This window comes from Talpa europaea (assembly GCF_964194135.1).
Source record: "Talpa europaea genome assembly, chromosome: 13".
Taxonomy (NCBI): Eukaryota; Metazoa; Chordata; class Mammalia; order Eulipotyphla; family Talpidae; genus Talpa; species Talpa europaea.
Window position 1 is genome coordinate 11,575,825 of NC_140080.1, and position 16,731 is coordinate 11,592,555.

Below are 16,731 nucleotides of genomic sequence, written 5' to 3' on the forward strand. Positions count from 1 at the left end.
CCCCAGCTTTCTCCTAGGAATCAAGAAAATCCACAGTAATTCTCCTATGAAAACAGAAGAGTCCTATTTTTTTTTTTCCCATCCCAATTGCTTTCCAATGCATTCCAATTTTGGATTGCAATTGACTTGGAAGAAATAGGGGTGTCTTCACGATATATATCCTTTCATACAGGAAATCTTGGGGAAGCTTAAAGCCTTCTGTCTGACATGGAATGAGGGGTTCGAGGCAATCTGTGATGGCTAATTTTACGTATTCACTTGACCAGCCTAAGTGATACCCAGATTGCTGGCAAAACATCATTTCTAGAAAGTCCGTGAGGAAAGTGATACCCAGATTGCTGGCAAAACATCATTTCTAGAAAGTCCGTGAGGAGTGAGGAGTGAGGAGGACTCCAGAGAGATTAGCATCTGAATCAGTAAGATCTTCAACAAAAGCCAAGGCCACCTTCCCATTCCCCAAGGGCCTGAATAAGATTAAAAGGGAGAGGACCAGCAGCTTTGAGCTCCACGTTCTGGCAGAGACATCCATTTTCTCCTGCCCCTAGCATTCCCCTGGAGCTCCTGGTCCTGGGTTTTCAGACTCACACCCGGACCAGACTTGTACATGGCCTTCAGACTCTGAATTACACCATCAGCTTCCTGAGTCTCCAGCTTGCACAGGGCAGGCAGACTGTGGAACTTGTAGACCTCTATACACACGTGGGCAAACTCCTATAATAAACCTCTTCCAAATCTATTAATACGTATATCCCAGAGGCTGTTTCCCTAAAGAACCGTGATGAATATATAATCCCATACCAACACTGGAGAATCTAGCTGTCGTATATAAGGAAAATGTTTAACATATTTATAATATTGTTCTGTCCATTCTGTGTTAATATCTTATTATTAATAAACGCTGTGTCACGGTCACAAGAGTTACATAAATGCGGCGCTGAAGCAGTAAGAAATGACAGATCATCAGGGCCCAGGGCTAACCCTCTCACTGGTACCTGTGGTCTAACCAAGAACCACAAGTCTCAGCTGCAGGTTTTCTCTTATATTTTAAATATATGAATATGTAATAAAACAGCTGGATTCTCAATTTATATCATTCTTTTACAAAGTTTAAAAAGTGTATCAAATGTCCACCATTTCCTGCAATTACTTTATCTCTGAGACTGTTTTTTCCAATCTTAGCTTAATCTGAGCACTGTTACATTTTATCACCACTCTTTTGTTTCCACTGCCACATTACAACATTTAGTGTTCCATAGACAAATTAGTTTAAGAGGTACTGTGAGAGAGTGTGATTTTTACAGTTGCATATTTAAAGGTCTAAGACCCAGAAAAAGATTAGAGTGTACTTTTAGTATTCTGGCTACTTTCAGGAAAGGCAATATTTTCTTATTCAAATCATGGGTGGGGCTGAGTAATGAATTACCCATTAGTTAACTGACTTCCACTTTTAATTCCAATGTAAATTGCATGTCACAGTCAGCCTCACAGTTTCTAGTGAAATTTCTAGGAAGTAAAGGACTTCTACAGAGTCACGAAAGGCCCAGAACAAGGGTACCAAAGGCAAAGAGGCAACCAGAAGAATCCAAGCTAGAGGATTCACCCCGGGAAGTCCTGCAGATCAAGGACACTGGGCTTCTTTCTTCTTCTTCTTTTTTAAATTATTTATTTTTATAGGAGTGATGGGGTACAGGCCAGAGGCAAGGGAGGGTGAAAGGACTCACCAGAGACAAAGCAGGGAACAGAACAGGCAGACTAACGAAATACACTGCTGAGGGGAGCAGCGGGCACGACAAGAGAGGTCTGCCACGCCATGTGGGACCCTCGCCGGCTGGCCAGGATCAAACCCGAGCTGCAGAGGCTTCACAGCGGTGGACAGCTGTGGACAGCTTCACAGCGGTGCCTGCTGGGCCACTGGGGAGGCCCAAGGACAGTGGCTTCTTTTAAACAGCAGTACAAGAATTAAATCATTACTAAATGCAAAACAAAATTACATTGTAAAACTCTAAAGACAATAAGAAGAGGATACAACTCATGCATGAATGGAGAAATTCTCTGAGCTGGCGAGTAAGACTATGCTGCAGAGAAATGCAGGCTTTTTCAGCAAAGCGTCAGCATATTTGTGATCCTACCGTACTGGGGACTATAGTGCCATTGAAAAGAGGAAGCCCAGCTGTCATCTAAGACAGGAAGGGAATTCTGCAAATTTGGCAGCAACCCTTCAGCTGTGTCCTTAATACCCCTCCTGGAGTCGGCTACAGTATGATGTTACTACAGTGCTCAAGTCATGGAGAGAGAGCTCCAAGGAGAATCAAAGCTGAACAGATTGCTTATACAGAATGGGTTCTGAAAAATATCGCAGGATTTAACCTGCCTAACTAACATCTCTCTCCCCAAATCCCTGCCCTTGGTATTCACCAGTTACCACTGTTTATTCACCCAACGTCAAAACTGGAGCCAGCCTGGACTCCTCATCCCACTCATTTCCATCTCCCAATAGCTGTCCAAGTCCAGCAGATCCTACTTGTGTATTTGAAATCCACTCTCTCCTTCTGATCTTTAAGGTCACTGATTCTAGTCCTGACTTCTTCATACTGTTAAAAAAAAAAAAAATCTTCCATACTTCCAGTATCCAGTATTTTTGCTCCTGGTATATTCTATGACCACCATAAAATTCATCTTTCTTAAGTGCGTTCTAAATCACAGCAGTTCCCCTATCGTACCATCTTCAGTTCTTCCCTTTGGCTCCAAACCCTGTACACACCCCTCAGCCTCCCATCAAGACCCCAGCAGTCTGCTCTCACAGCTCCTCACTGTCCATATGACCATGACCCAGCCACACATTTCTAGGCAAGTCCAACTTCCCTGCCTTTTCTTCAAACTTCCCTTTACATCTGTAATTCATCATGCATACAACTCGGTCTACTAAAGTCTTAGCTACTTTTTCCACGATCCAAATCAAGCATTGTTCCTCAAAGAGACCTTTCCCCTTCTCCCCAACTGGATGTCATCTCCTGCTTCCCAGAACCTACCACACTTTCCTTGGCATCTGCTCTGACCTGTCGTCTGTTCTACTTATCTATCTATACGCTATCATTTTTATTCAGTCAATATTTATTAAGACTTGACTATGAGACAGGCACCAGGAATATCAGGTATACAAACAGCTACATCCTCTCAGATTACTTTTTTTTAAATTTCTTTTAATGAAATTTATGTATTTATTTTTATGTAGAAGAACTGGGGTGTAGGCCAGAAGTGTGGGGGGGTGAGAGTATTCACCAGAGACAGAGTGGGAAGCAGAACAGGTGGATTTACAGAAATGCACCACTGAGGGGAGCAGTGAGTGAGTCAGGAGAGGTCCGCTGTGCCATGTGGGTCAGCTCCTTGACTAGGAATTGAATTCAGGCCATCAGGGTGGTAGTGCTAAGACTTAACCCCTAGGCCACCAGGGAGGCCCAACCTCTCAGATTCCAAGAGGAGCCATCAGAGTTGATTAGCAAGGACCTGTATGTGGACCTGAAGGTAGGCGGCTAGAACAATGGTTTTTTCAAGGTAGTAGAACATACTTCATAAACATGCCAAGTATCACTCAATTAAGGTATTGTGTTAAAGAAATTCTACAATAAAAGGATTGTTTTAAATGGGAAACTGGAAGGATCACAGTGTGACCTCTAAGTTCACCAAAAAAAAAAAAATCTCTACATAATAACTATAGCAAAAGTCAAAGAAACACTAAAGCTTTCCTTGGAAATATTAAAGAGTGACAATTTCCATATTTTGAACACCTTCATAAGTTTACTTATTTTAATAAAACAAATAAAAGAAAGGATGGAAACAAAGCCAGGCTTTGGTATCAATGGGACTTTCAAAGACTAACTGAATAAATGAATGAATTTTTTTAAACTCTGGATTTGGTGTTGTCACAGGTTTTGGGGCTATTGGTTAAGAATCTCACAAGATCTGGCCTCACCAGTGGCGCAGCGGGTTAAGCACAGTGCCGTGAAGCTATCCGCAGCCTCAGCAGCATGGGTTTGATTCCCGGCCGGCCCAAAGGGTTACCCACATGGCGCAGCAGACCTCTCCTGTCTTGCTTGCTTCTCCCCTAGGCAGTGTTTTTGGTCCATCTGCCTGTTCTGCTCCCTGTTCCGTCTCTGGTGAACCCTCTTACCCTCCAACGCTTCTGTTCTGTACCCCAATTCTTGTATAAATAAATAATCTTTAAACAAACAAACAAAAAAAGAATCTCATAAAATCCTCAAAAAGTTATGTGGAGGTAACAAAGATAGGAAGATACACATGTACAAACAGATAGACAGGCAGGTAGCTAGGTAGGTAGGTAAGTAGGTAGACAGACAGACATGGCAAAAATAAAATGGAAGAATAATACTATGAGATGAAATTTGTTAAATTATTACTAAGGAGAAAACAAGGAAGGCCCATATCCTTGACTCAAACACTGGCAAAGAAACTGCATCAATAAATAAATAAATAAATAAATAAATAAATAAATAAATAAATTTAAATAAGGATACAAATGATTCCATCTAGGTTTCCAATACCCCCTATTCACAGTGGTGGTCTGATGGTGCACTCCTTTGCTTCCCACCCCTCTGCACCCCAATAATGCCCTTCTTACCTCGTAGGCATCTTTGATGTTGAGGGGCTGCCCCAGGGCAGCCACGTGCCCCACAATGCCTTTGTTCCACTCCAAGCGGATACAGTTGTTGGAAGCTTCTTCCAGGGTTGTACCTTCTGCCACATCGAAGAGGCGGCTGATAAGGAACTTGTCATTGGAGCTGTCCTCACAGACCAGGAACAGGGAGTAGCGGTCAGCTGAGATGAGTCCATGGATATGCAAGAAAATCTTGTGGCACAAGGCTGTGACATCCAAGTGGCTAGAAATATCTTTCACTAATTCCAAGAGTCTTGAGCACTGGTCCCCCTCCTCATTGTCAAACCTGGGGGGGGTTAGAGGCATCTGCTCCTTCTTTTCTGAGTCAGACAGGAAGCTCACCGTGCCCTCAGAATCCTTGACAACAATGGGTCTAAGAGGTCGGTCAAATTCAGAGGCAGAGATTTTCCGGGTTGGTGTCCCAGGGGCACTGCTGTCTGCTCGGGGACTGTGCTGTGCAGGGCAGGAGCAAGACTCCGTGTGGCCTCGGACGCCCTCCTTGCACACAGGGATGGTGTGAACTCGCTCAGCAAACCATGCGTTGACCATTTCTCTGCAGAACAGAACAGAACAAGCAGACCTGTGAAACGTGGAAGGAGGAAAGGGGCTTGTCCTGAAAGCGAAAATTTATCTCCTGGTAAATGGTTACACGAAATTCCCTCTCTCGTGGCAAACAAAAATAAGATGGTTTATTAAGTCTTACCTTACAAAAACTGTACAGGGCAATTGCTTCTAGGAGCATGTTCATCAAGTCTGACTGCTATAGCCATATATTTTGTAGATATCTGACTTAAAACACCTCAAACATCAAATCTGCTCTGTTCAACAGAAGTTTGTAATGCGTGAAAGTCACTAAATTTGACAATAGTCTTAGGAAAATGTAAATAAGGTAATTGATTTGCTGCTCAAAATTCACTTTTCCTCAAGTTAAATATTTGAAAATTAAAACAAATACTTATCTGAGCTTGTTAGCTAATATGCTCAATTTTAAATAATTCTATCTATCACTATTTACAGATTAGATTTAGAAGGGGAAATAGAAAATAGAAACAATTTGATTTGGTATGTGGAAATAATGTAGACTTCCGTAAATATTATCCTAATAATGCTTGTTCAACATTAGTAAAAATGATCTGTTTTTCTAGATTGTCCACTCCTGGAATAAAGGACAATTGGGAGTTCTGTCCAATTAAAAAGCAAACAAATGGAGACAGAACAACAAGATTAATGATGTAGCGTAGTCATTAGGAATTACATCAACTTAAAAATGGTGAAAACAAGTTTCTTAATGCCCCACCTGTTATCTTACTCCAATCTCTCCCCTGACAGTTTTCCTCATAACTAGCACCATCAACTCCCCAGTTACTAAAAGCAAACATGAAGGAATTCCTCTAAATCAGTGTCCTTCAACTCACATCCAAACCAGCAGACATGTCCTGTCAACTCCACTTCAAAACCTCCAATCACCTCCTACTACCCTACTTGGGCTTCTCAGTGAACTGAGGACAAAACACGGTTCTTCCAGGCCCCTCCAGCTTCCTCTTAGCCATGTGGCCCTCCGGTCCTGCACCGGGCTGGTCTCAGCTTCCACAGCCTGCCCGGACAGGTCTTCTCTGATCTCCCCACCTCAGAAAGACCTGAGTATATCATGTTCTCACTGTGCATGATCTGAATTTTCACCCCAGCTATGTTTCTCATTTATTAGCCTATTGGTCAGTTTCTTCCACTTAATGCAAATTTTATCAGTGCTGCTCATCTTATTCACAAAATTACTAAACCCCTGTAGTGAGAAAATGCCTGTCACACAGTAGGTCTTCATTAAAAATTTCTTCAGTGATATGCCTGAATAAATCAATGACAGCTCCTAAATTGGCTGCATCAAAAGGTCTTTGAAATATCTGAATACTGATATATTTGTTGATTTGGAAAATCAAATTCTGTTGATGATGCTGTAAATGCAGCCCTCATAACTGACTGTGGCTAATTTATCCTTACCTACCAGACTGGGCCTACTGTATGCCTTATTAAACAGTTGGTGCTTAACAATTCTTTCAAGTGTTCTCATTTCTACATATAATTGTTTCACAAAAGTTTTATTTCTAGATATTTTCTTGAAGAGATGAACTCAGGATTAAGTTACAGAGTAAAAGAAGATCTTGTATATTCAGTCAACCATTTTATTAACCACCAGACATAGGGGAAGAGGTTTCTCATGACCACATTATTGATTATCTCAGTCCCTATAGTTACATGACTGCATAGGAAAACATACATCACAATAACATCGAAACAGTCACTTATTAATCCCCTCTTACAGCCCCCTCTACTCAGGCATCAAGGCTTCCCATACAGACATATGGGCTGTATGAAATGGTCCTTTCCTCACAAGAATGTTATTCATCCTCTCCCAATGATTTTTCAATATTTCAGACGCTACAGAAATGCAAAAACCTGCAAACTGAAATTGAAATTCTTATTTAAGATACAAAAAAAATTCTCAAAGTAGAGAAAAGTGATGTTAATATTGCACAGTAACATTGACAATTAAAGGACATGCCCAATTAAAGGCTAACAAACAAATGAAGATAGAACAACAGGAATAATGACATAGCAAAGAGTTGGGAAAAGAATTCTAATCCAACAAGTAGCTGTTTAGATTAAGAAAGGTCCTTAGAAAAACTGAAGACTTCAAGTATTAAGTCAAAAGTATTTGGGGTTAGAGGGTGGGGAAAGACTTTATGGTCTAGCTGCATAAGTCAAACCTAAGGGGAAGACACTGTATACTTTCATCAGAAGATTAATTGCTTAAGCTAAAAATTGGCATGGTGATTTTATTATAATCGATTTTTATTAAATCTAAGATATATTTATTTCCATAATCTATACTTCCACTTCTTACAATAAAGATCTACTCAAAATCTCATCATTGATTTGTTTCCATTTTAATTGGATTCCTTTAACAAGTCCTTCTTTCTTCCTTTCTCAAATTAAAACATATTTGAGGGCTTCCCCGGTGGCGCAGCAGTTGAGCGCTGGGTTGTGAAGCTGCCCGCAGCCTCTGCAGCGCCGGTTCGATCCCCGGCTGCCGGGAGAGGGTCCCATATGGCGCGCAGACCTCTCCTGCCGCCCGCTGCTCCCCTCGGCAGTGTACTTCGCTCCTTCTGCCTGCTCTGCTCCCCGCTCTGGCTCTGGTGAATTCTCTCACCCTCCTGCGCTTCTGACTGTACCCAGTGCTTGTATAAATAAATAAATAAATCTTTAAAAAAAAAACTTATTTGATATACACTGTTGTATAATCTAAGGTGAACACATCAATGTATACACCATTATTACAATTTATGTATTACTAATAAAATTGGCATTGTAGCAATAATTACAAGTTCTATGTTTTATGTAATTATGTTCTTTCAGTGATGATAATAATTAAGTTCTACTCTCTGCAAGTTTGATGATTTTATAATGCAATATTGTTGTCTACATTATTACACTCTGCATTTAATCTAAGACTAATTTGCTCTTCACTACAAATTTGTACCACTAAACATCTGTCCTAGCTGCCCCACCTGTGTCCTTTTTTCTAAAATGAATTATTCAGGTACAGGCTTTGAAGTATGTCAGACACTATAGGGGACCACGAATATAGTAATGAGTAACTCCAGATGAATCTTTAAGTGACCTCTGCTCCCCAAACTGAAGTTTATATTGAGTTCAGAATTCAAATACATTTTGGATTTTGCTGCCATATGAAGTCAAACGTCAATGCATGCAAACTGATCTATATGGAGAAGGTAAATGTGTCAGATAATCAGAATAAAAAGTTCCAGAGGGATTTTAAAAGCCTGGCGGACAAGTCCAACAAGGCAAATCCCTTACATGGCGCGGAAGAGGATCTCTACTTTCTTTTCCTTGACTCTGTGGGACTTTTGAAAAATATTTATGGTAGCAATACTGGAAAAAAATATCTACTCTTTTATTTAAACCTAGTAGGGCAAGCATTAACAATCCCACTTTCTAAATCAAGATGCTAAATCACATAGCTGAATCAAGTACATTCAGCTATTTCATAGAAAAACCAGGAACCAAGTCCAGGTTTCCTGTTCCAAGTCTTCTGACCCAGCAGAACATTAACTTGTCATGAAGAAGGCACCCCATAAGTTCTAGTTGTATCTCAGAGAGTCACAATCAAATTCAACCATAGAGAAATGTAGAGCGAACAAGGTCACTTATTCAGAAGAAAAAATAATAACACATTCTCTTAACTTCATTCTTTCCACCTAGATTATAAAAAGATGGTCCCCTGAACCACCAAGGTAAACACACCATCTCAAAGAAGTCAAAGAAAAAGACTCTAAAGAATAATGTCCTTTAAAAAATCTGACTGAATCCCACACCTTTGTTCTTTGAGAGGAAAAAAATGACATGTTTTATAAATCTAAACACAGTGAAAATAACACATAATAAATGTGTTTGAGAGAAGAATCATTCTGAGGGCTAGATTTAGCAAATAAGATAAAGAATACCCCATGAAATTTGAGTTTCAGATAAACAATGAATAATTTTTAGGATAAGTAGAACCTGAAATTCAAGAATTTTGGGGAAATTTCAGTTTTTTTAAATGTACTACTTTTTATTGAGATAATGCTGGCTTATGACACAATATAATTTAGGGGTACAAGTTTACACCTTCTCTGATGTATGTAACTATACCACACCCACCACCCAAACGCCCTTAATTCCTACCTGGGGGTCCTATATTTTATCTGGCCATTCTATCCATTTCATATTTTTTTTTTCCCAACTGAAACTCTTGGCAGATAGACAGCAAATAAAAGGGAGATTCTAAGCATAAGTTCCAGGCTTACAAATTCCTAGCACTCATTTCATCACTGAAAGAGCTCAAAAGACAACCACAGGGTAATCCTGATAGGGTCTTTGATTAATAATGTATGGCATGAAATTCCTTCTTAAATGAAGCTCTTCCACTTTACTCTCAAAACCACACCACATATTTAGCAGAGATAAAAAGCAAGCTGCCATTTGCTGAAAAAGGGGACAATGATAAACTCCTAACAATTCTTGGGACTATGAAAGATGAAGAGGCTGTGTGTTTCAGCCATGAATCCTAAATTCTAACCTAACCTTAGCATTTGTTACCAATGCAGTGTGTCACCAGTGGCAAACTATGCTCTCCCTCTGAGATGCAATTTCATCCTCTATGTAAAAGGGAAAAATACCACCTGTTCTCACTTCTTTATGAAGTGCAAGGTATGGCCTGTCTTCAATAGGGTATAAAGTCAGGAATACTCAACTGAGCATCAGGAGATAATTCGAGCTCCTGCTACAGCTGATACAGGTGTGAGGTCAAACCAAAGGTAACTTCTCTAGAGTTCAGGTTCTTCACTTGTAGAAATGGGCAGCTGTATAAACAAGCCAGGGTGGGGATGAAGACCCCATCGCGGCTTACGTTCCCATTAGGCCAGGAGAGGAACATTAAGTCAGTCAACTCAGGCAACTTTTTTGTCCCTCAGCTTCCTCATGTTTAAGTTGGGGCTAGACCTTACCCATTCACTCACCCCATGAGGTTGGAGTCAAGAGTCAAAGCAGAAAATGCATGCATTTAGAAATCTTTTTGATATATTTAATATTTTGCTACCTCCTAAACTCTTAGTACTTATTCCGCTGCAAATGAAGGGCTAGGGGTGGAGCAATGGTAGTTTACGTCCTCATAAAACTCCACTAAGAGAATAAGAGAAACAGTAAGGGGAGAAGGTTGTCTTCCTGGTGCCACAAGCGAAGTCCTATCTAAGTCACAAGACAGTCATCTGAGCAAAACGAACAAAATGGACACAAATCCCAAAAAGGTACCTTGACTCTCTGATACAAACGCTAATGATGTGATACAAACACGGATGAGCATGTCCCTGGCAAGGACTCTGCAAACCTAGGGGCAGTCTCAGTCCCACGGCCCTCTTGACCTCTAAGTTGATTTAACTTTTACAAGGCAGTGAATGAACGAGAACAAACAGGCCCTTCCTAGACACTTAAAATAAAGCAAGGGCCTTGGGAGATAAAATAAAAATCAATGTCAAGACTTTATACTCGATGACCAGGGCCTGATGTCCACCATCCTGTCCACATCATTTGCTCTCTCCATGCTAGATGCATTTTATTATCCTCGAGTCACCACTGATTTCCCTGTTTTATTCCCCGCCCCAAACTTCTTACCTCATAAATGAGTTGCATTATATAATCTTTTTGAAATGAGTAAATTCAATTTAGTTTTGTGTTTCAACATGTACAATATGTCTTAACATGACCTGAGAAGCTCTGGAGAATACCAAGAGACAGTGCTGGGAGTTATTCCTCTCCAGTAACACGAATGTATTCACCTGTGGTTTGAAATTTGAATATACACATGCTCGACCTAGGACACCCTACAGGTCCATCCCCACACTGATCATATACCTCAAAGATAGATATTAATTAGATAGAAATGAAGCCAAAAGGAAGCTGCCAAAAACTTGCCATGAGCAGTCATCAAAGGGACTGGACTTTTAAATCATGATTTTTTTTTTATTACATCATTGTTCTTTTTTAAACAATGTTTGCTTTTTTTTGTCCCTACCCCCCCTCCCACAGGTGTAGTCCCCATTGCATTTCCTTCACCAATGCACCCGTGCACCATCACCACCGTCCCCTGTGCTCCTCCCTCCCTCTCCTGCAGTGTGTCTCTGATTTATAATTGTCTGTTTGTTTTTGTTTTGTTGTGCTGTGTTTTGTACTGTTATTATTTCCGCCCCCCCCCATGTCTTATTCAGTTCCCTTATATTCCTCCTATAAGTGAAACTAGCTGACATTTTTCTTTTTTCCTTCTGACTTATTTCACTGAGCATAATCCCCTCTAGTTCCATCCATGTTGTTGCTAATGGCATGATTTTATCTTTTTTGATTGCTGAGTAATATTCCATTGTGTTTATTACAACATCTTCTTGATCCAGTCATCTATTTTTGGGCATTTAGGTTGTTTCCAGGTTTTACCTATTACAAATAGTGCTGCAATAAACATAGGGGTACAGGTATTCCTTTAAAACAATGAATCCAATCAGCAGTGTATTGTCTTAATATTCTATTTTAGGGAAGATGCTTGCGATTGAAACAGCTCACGTGACGATTTAATATAAACATCAGTGTCACAAAAAATAATGGTTAACACATCCTGATTTCATGAGCCTCCAGGAGAGCGTTAACAGCACTGCACGCTTCAAGATGATGTTATAACGTGGGTGGAGCACCCTAAACAAATGAAATGAGTTCATGCCCTCAATAGTCCGGGCAGCCTGGGTTCTAGCAATTGCTACAGGAGAGGCTGAGCTGACATTTTCAGTATCGGACATTTTGTGTTTTTAGTAATATACAGAAGAATGAATAAATTCATTTGTGAGTGATAAAAAAGATCAAAGGAATTTCTGGGGGTTAGGTAGCTTGCAGGGTATTCTCATTTTTTTTTTTTTAAGTAATGGTAGAAACAAAGTTTATTTCATCAAAATCATACACTAGACAGAAATAAAGTGCCAGGTATTTCATTCCATTTATTCTCCCTGGTCATATTTTTAAAGTTTATGTAAAGTGTGCCACAGTCTTAAAAATGATAGTCAATTAAGTTAATGATCAAATTTAACGGGATTAAATTTACTGGTATGCAGCAGTAGTAAATTTAATGGTGTAGCCTAGTTAAACCTTTTTTTAAAAAAAGAGGTTTAAGTTTTGCATAACTGGAGCTACTTCATCTCACACTTTCTTAGATATTTATAAATTGATTAGTAATATTCTCTAGAAAAAAAAACTTTCCCCCTTTTCAATTTTCCATTTTACTCAAGATTATTATAAAACTATCAAAGGAAAGAAAACTACCATTTATAGACACTGTTTTAGAAATTTTCCACTAATCTAGCTTAGTTACAGCTTCTTAATGCCTCCACAAGTATTAAAATTTGACCAGAGGGATACAAGCTCTCACACAGCATTACTTACACACACACACACACACACACACACACACACACACACCCCACCCCGTGCCATCATGGGCTCCATGCAGCAGTAACTGAACCATTAACTCATATTACAAATGAATCTTAAAAGAGATAGAAATGCCTTAAAACAAATATTCAATATTCCAGATGTCTTGAATGGGAAAAATAATCAAAATACATTGTGTAAGTTTCATAGAATATTTCTTGGCATCTAGAAAAGGAAAAAGAAGGAAAAAAACTAACAAGGGTTTTGTTGTACTCTTGCCTAAATTCTTGTATTAAAGGATTCTTTGAAAATACCATACGTACACTATAGGAGTTCTAATACTAAAAATATAATTGTAATGGTCTAGTACCTGAATTTTCAGCCACTCTATTTTAAAATGTCGTTTGAGAGTTCCCACTTTTTATGCCCTAAAATTATATATGGAAACTAAATCTACTTGGACAAAGTCTCTAGGCACATCATTTAGTAATGTGCTTGTGGATGAAGAGGCTCTAGGAGAAACTTTAACCTCTTTTTGAGTTGGCTTTTCCATCACATTAAATCTATGGATAAGCTGGTCACAATTGGTTAATTGCAAAGTTGGGGACAAAATCATTAATACTGACCCTGAACTTCAGGAGAGCTTGTCAGTTCAGGGTCCCAGGTGGGAGACTTAGGTTTCCAATGGTGTATTTCTAACAGTAAGACTTAAGTATATTATTTGCTTTCTCTATAAAATGGAGATAATGACACTAACTCTTAAGGTTCTGAAATAATTAAAGGGAATGATGAATATTAAGTGATAGCATAGGGCCTGGTACATGGTGTTGAAATATGTGACAGATAACTATTTTCAAATTATTCAAACAGCAAATGTATATATATATATCTTAAAAATAGTAATTTTTATAAAAATAAAAAGAATGTATGCAGTAGGCATCTACAGCATATGAAGATGTTGCAGTTGCTACATAAGCAACTAGCTCAAAAGCACTTATTTGAAATGGTAGAAAATATACAATGATTACCTATGATGAAAATCATAGCAATATTATCTCAGTTCAATGGGGCTGAATGGGGGAATTTTCTAAGGACATTCACTGTGGGATGGCAACACATTAAGTGCCTTTGAGTGCTGATGTTTGCAGAGATTTGCAGGGTGCTTCTAACAGTGTGAAAGTTACAGGCCCTGAGTGAGCCACACAACATAATGCATTTTCATGTTTTTAAGTCTACTGTGAAAACATCATCCCTTTTTCTTTCCCTCCAATGTTTTATTTCATTAGTCATGTGAATTAATCATTAATACCAGAATTACAAACACTGCAGTATTTTTCTGTGGGGAAAGGATTCGTTGATAATTTTCACAGAAATCTGCTAAAATTATCCAGAGGGAACAAATAAAATAACTCTCATGAAATATAATATTAGGTATTTTTCCTGTTCTTGGATCCTAATTTTATACAGCTTCAGTTACATTGTTTGTATAATTTGATCTGGATATACTACTCAATTTGAAAAAATAAAGAAGGAAACTATTCAATCTTAGAAGCTGTTACTCTGCTCTCCTGGGGAGAATGAAGAACTCTTAGAACTGAGAGGGATTTTTAAGCTTATTTATGAATTTTTTGGCCTTAATTCTGCACCACTTCCTTCCCCCTCTCATTTTAAAATCAAGGGTCATCAATTTAAGCTGGTCACAATGTTGGTTAATAGCAAAGCTGGGAACAAAATCAGTATCTGGACTCCCATTTCAATAAAAATGCATCTAAACATGAGAAAACCACTTAACATCTATAGAATCACAGTTTTGTCAATCTAATTTCCACTTACCAGCATAAGGGAGCGATTACCAAAGATTATGATTATATTTAAGGCACTGATAATTCTCAAGATAAAGTAGTAAACTACTAAGCATCACTGCTCAAAAGGAAAGGAAATGCATAGTATTTCCCTTTAATGTCTTAAGAAGTCTATAAATTCATTGCTAGTGTTTCCATTTTACACAAAGGGTAAATGAAGTACCTAAGGTGATACTTGTAGGAAGAGGTGATTCTGGGTTGCAGGTTAAAATCTGTCTTACCGGGCCACTCACCACCATAGAGGAGGAACATTAATGGGTCCATTCGGGGCCTTTCAGCCAATTAGCAGTTCCAGCCTTTGGAGTCATTTGGAAATAAGTGTCCCAGGGATGGGGCGCTCCTAGTCACCAGTGTGTTGGGCCCTGGGATGTTATACATCCTGCAATTTGCTAAATAACCTCTCACAACAGGAAAAGTGTCCCTACCAAATGCCAACAGCATCCCTGTGAGAATCACTGGTTTAGATGAATAAAAGATGAACAAGTACTAACAGGGTACTAATTGAAACAGGAGACTTGGGTCACCTCCAAGTGATATCTTAAAGTAATCTCTGCTCTCATGTCACAGTGACTGGCTCACTGGGCCCTGGCAGGGTATGCAAATAAATGCTGTGCCTACAGCTACTTAGTATTTCCACATTTTTCTCCAGCTAGGAAAACATCTGAGGAGCTTCCTCCAAATGGAAGTAAGATGCAGCATTGCTGGATATGGTTAAGCATTCATATTTACATTCATATTTGAAAGGGGCATGATTTGTAATTTTCCATGCATTCACAATCACATGGAAAAAGATGCTCCTTAAAGGAAAACTGACTTATATTTGAAAGAAAACCTAACAACTGAAATCGAGGCTATAAACAAGTAAACTGATACGGGCTCAGCAGCTTTGACGGGGAGGAACTGGACTCGGCTGTATTTTTCAGTCTAAGGTATGAGAAGCTCTAAGAGTCTAAAACAGTATGTTTTGAAACTGCATTTTTCTATGAAGATGTTATAACTTCGTGTTTTCACACTGATGACAAAGTAAAAAAAAAGAAAGTGAGACATCTGATATAAATGGCTAAGACGACGACTTCCTAACCAAGTACTGTCCTGCAGCTTCAGCTTATATTTACATTTACAACTATACTGCTGCTGGAAGACCCCACAAAAAAAGAGAAAATAAAAGAAGTGTAGATCTAAAATGCCAATATACTTGCAAACCAAATAAAACCCCACAGCTGGAATGCTGTGTGAGAGGAATAAAAGTTTCATGATTGTTCAAACAAAGAGACCCAGTGGGAGAAGGGAGTCATCACGGGGCAAGTGCAGCAAAGACCAGCTGACCTCACCAGACCCTTCATGGGCAGTCACTTTGCAAGGGTGATTTAAAGAGTGCTGTCAGTTTGCATTTGGCTGGAGTTTTATCATTTTATTCATAATCAACTTATAAATTTATTTTGCTACTCCAGTTGCATAAATGCTATAATTGTGATTCAATTATACCAACTCTTAAGAATTCCACATTTAAGTAACATTAAAATAAAAGCAAGTCAACACTAGGTGTGGTAGCTACATGCAACTTCTGGGTATGCCCTATCACTTTCTTGGGGGATTTCCCCCTCCCCAAAGACACATTGTACTATAGGCTACATGTCCCAACAAAGTAATCAGACAAACTTACTCTTCTGGAAACAATGATGGGTCCAGAACAGACATGTGACCCAAGCAAGGCCCAAGTAACTTTGAGGGGACTGATCTGGATACAAGAGCATATTTCCAAAATCACAAGTTTAAGACCTACATACACCTCCCGGAAGTAACATTTCCACACATGAAGAAAACATGCAGGAGAATAAAGTTAACATAGGAGAGGGCCAAAGATGGAGGGATGGATGGATGGATGGATGGATGGATGGATGGATGGATGGATGGATTGGAAGGTGGGTGGGTGGATGGATGGGTGGATGGATGGGTGGATTGATAGGTAGGTGGGTGGGTGGGTGGATGGATGGGTAGGTGGTGGTTGGATGGGTGGGTGGATGGGTGGATGGATAGGTAGGAGGGTGGGTAGATGGATGGCTGGGTAGGTAGGTGGTGAGTGGGTGGATGGGTGGGTGGGTGGGTAGGTGGGTGAGTGGATGGATGGATGGATGGGTGGGTAGGTGGGTGGGTGGGTGGGTGGATGGGTGGATGGAA

At 39.6% G+C, this 16,731-nt stretch overlaps 1 protein-coding gene across 1 annotated transcript in view; it reads right to left on the reverse strand.

Annotated features, from left to right (window-relative positions):
- PDE5A (phosphodiesterase 5A) overlaps window positions 1-16,731 on the reverse strand; it is a gene marked incomplete at both ends in the record, with an annotated part of 113,575 nt that overhangs the window by 90,217 nt on the left and 6,627 nt on the right. The window contains one exon of the mRNA XM_084252122.1: window positions 4,637-5,225. Within this exon, the coding sequence (XP_084108248.1) occupies window positions 4,637-5,225 (589 nt within the window). The remainder of the gene's footprint in view (window positions 1-4,636; window positions 5,226-16,731) is intronic.